Source organism: Kryptolebias marmoratus, unplaced genomic scaffold (assembly GCF_001649575.2).
Source record: "Kryptolebias marmoratus isolate JLee-2015 unplaced genomic scaffold, ASM164957v2 Scaffold102, whole genome shotgun sequence".
Lineage (NCBI taxonomy): Eukaryota > Metazoa > Chordata > Actinopteri > Cyprinodontiformes > Rivulidae > Kryptolebias > Kryptolebias marmoratus.
In genome coordinates this window covers 14,569-19,691 of record NW_023665836.1, presented here as the reverse complement: position 1 = coordinate 19,691, position 5,123 = coordinate 14,569, and the positions used below count along the sequence as shown (strand labels likewise).

At 46.9% G+C, this 5,123-nt stretch overlaps 2 protein-coding genes across 5 annotated transcripts; one reads left to right on the top strand and one right to left on the bottom strand.

The window, feature by feature from the left end:
- Positions 1 to 1,191: 1,191 nt before the first annotated feature.
- On the bottom strand, positions 1,192 to 3,933 carry LOC108229789. Of its 4 annotated transcripts, none has more exons than XM_017405459.3 (3): positions 2,927 to 3,933; positions 1,908 to 2,109; positions 1,192 to 1,819 (listed from the first exon to the last, which is right to left on the bottom strand). In XM_017405459.3, exons 1-3 carry the CDS (start codon positions 3,042 to 3,044, stop codon positions 1,387 to 1,389), a joined length of 753 nt encoding a protein of 250 aa, XP_017260948.1. In that variant the 5' UTR covers positions 3,045 to 3,933; the 3' UTR covers positions 1,192 to 1,386. The 4 variants fall into 4 exon arrangements, with proteins under 4 accessions (XP_017260948.1, XP_024859359.1, XP_017260949.1 ...); XM_025003591.2 differs by having other exon boundaries at positions 2,942 to 3,933; XM_017405460.3 differs by having other exon boundaries at positions 2,957 to 3,933.
- xylb (xylulokinase homolog (H. influenzae)) lies at positions 3,929 to 5,123 on the top strand (the record flags this gene model as incomplete). Its single annotated transcript, XM_017405462.3, is given in 4 exon segments — positions 3,929 to 4,058; positions 4,743 to 4,825; positions 4,896 to 4,965; positions 5,045 to 5,123. Coding segments are annotated over 4 exon segments (289 nt in total), but the record flags the coding sequence as incomplete, so codon positions are not given.

Below are 5,123 nucleotides of genomic sequence, written 5' to 3'. Positions count from 1 at the left end.
TCCTCTGTATACGGCGGGTTCCACAGCTGGATCTTCTCCTGCTTCAGAAGGTTCTTCAGCTTCGCCGCGGTGTTCTGCTCCGCCATCCTGTCTGACAACAAGTTCGCTCAGATTTTAATATTAGTTTGATTTTTTTACTAACTGAAATACCTCCAAAACAAAACTATTTATTAACATTGGCATTCGAAATAAACAGACGACCTACATCGTTTTATTTTGAAGGACATTAGACTGTTTCCGGTTGCATTCTGGGTAATGTAGTGCCCGGTGTTAGGGGGCTGAACCCGAACAGGACCAACAGGAGTCTGAATTTACCTGCTTTTATTAAATCACCTGCTTCTGGAGAAGAAATAAACTACAGAGAAGTTTAATAAAAGCAGAAAATCTCTTTTATTTGAGTTCAGCGCCTGAAAACACGAACTTTTCCTTAGCTAGCATGCTAATTAACTAAACGTGTTTATTTCTGGTTAAACCTTTCTATCTCAGTAAACATCAGGCAGGAATGATGAAGTGTGGGGACTCTGGGATGATGCGGGTTTGACCTGAGCGGTTTGTTGGATAAATTAAATTAAACTGGTTCATATTTAGCAGCTCGGAGTCTGACTCGGACGGGTCGAGCTAACACCGTTAGCTTCCTTCTGACATCTTTACTGCTGGAGAAAAATCCGAGCGCGACTCACCTCGATGTCAGTCAACACGCAGACAGACAGCCGTGAAAATATCCTGAAATCTTCTGTTATCGATCAGTTTCTGTGATGATGATGTTTTTATGGAGACGTTCCTGTCAAAGAGGGCTGAACACGAAGAGCTCTCACTCTAAACACTTTTATAAAACCTGCTGCAAACTGAAGAGCGATGGGCGGGACCGTCAGAACCACCGCGAGACCGAGAGAGGCAGCTTCACACACACACACGATCTTTGTCATACTTACGGTGCCCCGTGTGGGTCAAAAGTAAGTAGTTATAAACAAAAGCGATAAACCAAAAAATTACAAAACAGATATTTAAATGAATAAATTACATACTGGTTCATCCTTATACATTAATTGTTGGACATTTTATTTAAGATGACAAATAAAAAACAACAAACAAACAAAACTTCTTTAGCTACAGAATAGAAGTCCAGTTGTTTTTTTTATTTTTTATCTTCTGATGACATAAATATAATTTATTAATATTATTTTACATCAGTGTTTCTCAGTCAAGTTTAATGTCTCGTTTTTACCATTTTTACTGTTTGTTTGTTTGTTTTTTACAAACGACACAGAAACAAAAACAGATTTAATGAATCAACAAAAGTCTCCAAACTTCAGATGGATCAGAAACAGATTCTTTTATTTTAGCTTTAACCTCTGATTCTGGGCTTCTGACGGTTCTGGTGGACCCTTAGAGGGATGGGTACAGACCCAGCCTCCTGGCAGCCTCTGAGATCTTCGGGGTCTTCCTGCTGGGGAACGGGTAGTGGTTCTGGGAGGACGGGTCCAGTCCTCCTGCACTCAGCTGCCTGCAGATCCTGGGAATCGGGCTCAGGAGCTGCCTGGACCAGCTAGTCTCTGCAGAATGGTTCTGGTTCTGGTGGGGTCCCTGAGGATGGCTCTCAGAACCCTCTGCAGTCCTCCTGAAGGAGCTGTGATGGGGATCCTTAGAGGTACCTTGGACCTGGTTCTTCTTGCAGCCTTCTGAGGAACCTCGAATGGATCCAGAACCAGGATCAGCTCTGAGTGGGTCTGAGATACAGGAGGACGAGGTTTCTCTGGAGCTGCAGGAAGAACCTGACTGAGAACTGCTGAAGCCCTCAGAGGAGGAAGAACCTGAGCGCCTGTGGAGAACCCAACAGAACCAACCGGATGGTTTCATTCTGTTCTTCAAACCAAGGATTCAGAAAACTGTCTTGGTAAAGACTGAACCTGCTGGTCTTTGTCTCCGGGGACGACGGAGGACCCTGGGCGGTGAGACGGGCGCGCCGGTGCAGGTCCAGGTGGACGTGCCACGGGTCAAACATCTTTAGGTTGGAGCTGAACGGGGGGGAGGGGCTGTTTGGTTCCCATGGCGACGTGGAGCCCTGAGCGACGGGGACCACGCTGACGGCGTCCGACAGCCGGTCTGAGGCTGAAAAAACAAGATGGTAAACAAACACACCTGACAGGCAGAAACACAGAGTAAAGGGTAAGCCTCAGACAAACAAGACGTCAGGCAGGAGGAAGTTTAAAGACTTCCTGTTTTATCTGATTTATTCCTGGATTTCAGGCTGAACTGTGGGCTAAAAACCTTTAAAAAAAAATTTAATTCTTTCTGATTTGAGCCAAGATGGACACCAGTTCCCCGCGTCCCGGGAAGGAGAAGCCGGTGTGGATGGATGGATGGATGGATGGATGGATGGATGGATGGATGGATGGATGGATGGGTGGATGGATGGACACAAACAAAAATCTGGGATTTTTTGAGTAGCCACACCTGAGGAGGTCACCTTCTAACTGCAGGTAAACTACAAAATAAAGGCATGAACTTCCTTCTGAGTTCAGAAACTGATTTTAAAATCATTAAAACATCATCTGACAGATAAAGAAACATTTGAGCCAATGTAGTTTTTAATACATACAGTGCTTCAGTTTGTCACGTGACAGGATGGAATTAAACTACTTCCTGTCATGGTTTAAACTACTTCCTGTCATGGTTTACAGCTCACTTAATCAGTAAACAGATCAGGCAGGTTTTAATTAGTCCTTCAAACACTAAACTTCTTAAGTACTAAAGTGTCAGAAGCTTTTATTCTGAAATGTGAGACAGGAAGTCACCTGACAAGTGATCTTTTTCACGGAGTTTGAACACATTTTAATCACGGAACGAACTCTCTGATCTCCTGCAGGTTTGTTTCTTTTCTGTCCTGTCGCCTTTACAAGCAAACACACACCTGTCCTGACCTCACCTGTCCCGATCTCACCTGTCCCGGTCTCACCTGTCCCGGTCTCACCTGTCCTGGTGAACAGCAGCACCTCCCTGCTCCTCCTCTGTCTGTACTGCCGTCTGAGCGCAGACACGTCCATCCTGCTCCTGCAGGAGGACACGGACACGCAGCGACCTTTGACCCGTAGAAAACGCGCGCACGCGCACAAACAGCTGATTGTTCCACTCAGGAACAGTTTGAAGATCTGATGGATGAGTCCTCCTTTAGTCTCACCATAGACAGCACGCGCACGCGCACGTGTGTAAACAGAGCTGCAGCTCAAACAGGAACACACACCCCGCAGAGTCCGGGTTCTGGTTCCGGTTCTTCTTGTCTTCTTTTTATTACTCGTCTCTTTACGCTTTTATATTTATGTCTTTTTATGTATCACCTGCCGCCATTAAAGGCGGGTGATCCTGTAGTTACCTGCGACAGTCTGTTAGCAAAATATCTCCTGAAGCAGAGATCAGACTGAAGCTCAAGATGGCCGCCACAGCTGATCATCTCTAAATAATAAAACTGAGCTCAGCTTCAGCTGCCGCTTTAGCTCATAATAAATCTTCAGCTGCTGTTTTAGCTGATATTAAAGCTTCAGCTGCTGTTTTAGCTCATAATAAAGCTTCAGCTGCTGTTTTAGCTCATAATAAAGCCAGCTGCTGTTTTAGCTGATATTAAAGCTTCAGCTGCTGTTTTAGCTGATATTAAAGCTTCAGCTGCTGTTTTAGCTCATAGTAAAGCTTCAGCTGCTGTTTCAGCTGATATTAAAGCTTCAGCTGCTGTTTTAGCTCATAATAAAGCCAGCTGCAGTTTTAGCTGATATTAAAGCTTCAGCTGCTTAGAGGCTGAGCTCCTACCTGAAGGCTTCAGTGAAAATTAACCCTTTAATGTTGGTGAAATAAAATCAGCCATCATGACCCAGCAGCTCCGTCCAGGAGCACAACTTCAGGTGAAGTTCTGATTTCTGATGTGCCTGTCTCTTTAAAGGTTTAAGCTCCGCCCCTCCGCTCCGCCTGAGCGCGTTCCCGCCGTATGCGCGTGACCGCAGTTGCTCCTCGGGATGTCCTCCGGTCCGGAACCGGCTCTGTACCTGGGCCTGGACTTCAGCACCCAGCAGGTAAAACCAGAAACTCACCTGGCGGCTCCGCGCCTTACGTCACGTGGCTTTTACGTCACACCCGACGCACGCCTCGTAGTGTGTAACCCGACCTCAGTGCGCATGCGCAGATCGAGCAGGCAGTGGAGAGTTTGTTTACAGTAGTTAAAATGTTTGTTTGTTTGGGTTTCTGGTAAGAAAAAGCTCGTGAGGGGTAACTTCCGGTGTCTGCAGGACCGGAAGTGAGCGGACGGACTTTGTCCCGCGCGCACGATCAGGACCAACCAGTTTAATGATTGTCAGCTGATTACCCTGCAGGTCAGAGAACCTTCCTGTTTCCAGGAAGCTGTCAAACTAACGTCACCATTTCCACCTTAAACCTGACACTTCCACCTTAAATCCGTCTTTACACAAGCTGGTCCACGATCTGTTCTGTCAGAATAATCAGATCCAACAGGACGTTCCACTAACAGAACCCAGAACCGCTTCACTGACATCAGGGGTCTTAAAGCTGCGACTCCGGAGCCACCTGTGGCCCCTCAGAGCCTCTGCAGGGACCACCTGGAGTCATGGTGTTCCACAGGAAGGGTTGAATCTTTCTGCAGAACGTTGAGAACAAACCAGGCGGAGTTATTTCTGGGTTCTGCTCCAGTAAAGAACGTCTGTTTGTGAAGAGGAACACCTGACTCTGTGTTTGATGTGAAGCTGAAGGTGGTGGTCATCGATGGGAACCTCAACCTGGTCCATCAGGACGGCATCCTGTTCGACTCCGAGCTGCCGGAGTTCAGGTAGACATTTTATTCTGAAAGGCTCTGAGCCAGGCTTTTATTTTGAAACTGGTTCTGTGGTTCTGTTCAGGACTCAGGGAGGAGTTCAGATCCACGCTGACGGACTGACCGTCACCTCACCTGTTCTGATGTGGGTCAAGGTGAGACAGATAGGAACTCATCTGCTGAGCTTTGACCTCTGCAAAGAGCTCTAACTTCTGATTGGCTGTCCGTCATCAGGCTCTGGACCTGCTGCTGGAGAAGATGAAGAGGGCGGGGCTTGACTTCTCCCGGGTCAGAGCGGTGTCAGGCAGCGGAC

Coding starts and splice junctions, on each gene's coding strand:
- LOC108229789 (XM_017405459.3), bottom strand. CDS start 3,044: ATGGACGTGTCTGCGCTCAGACGGCAGTACAGACAGAGGAGGAGCAGG. Junction 2,110..2,926: donor GACAGGTGAGATCGGGACAG/GTGAGGTCAGGA, acceptor TTGTTTTTTCAG/CCTCAGACCGGCTGTCGGAC. Junction 1,820..1,907: donor CCGGAGACAAAGACCAGCAG/GTTCAGTCTTTA, acceptor GGTTCTCCACAG/GCGCTCAGGTTCTTCCTCCT.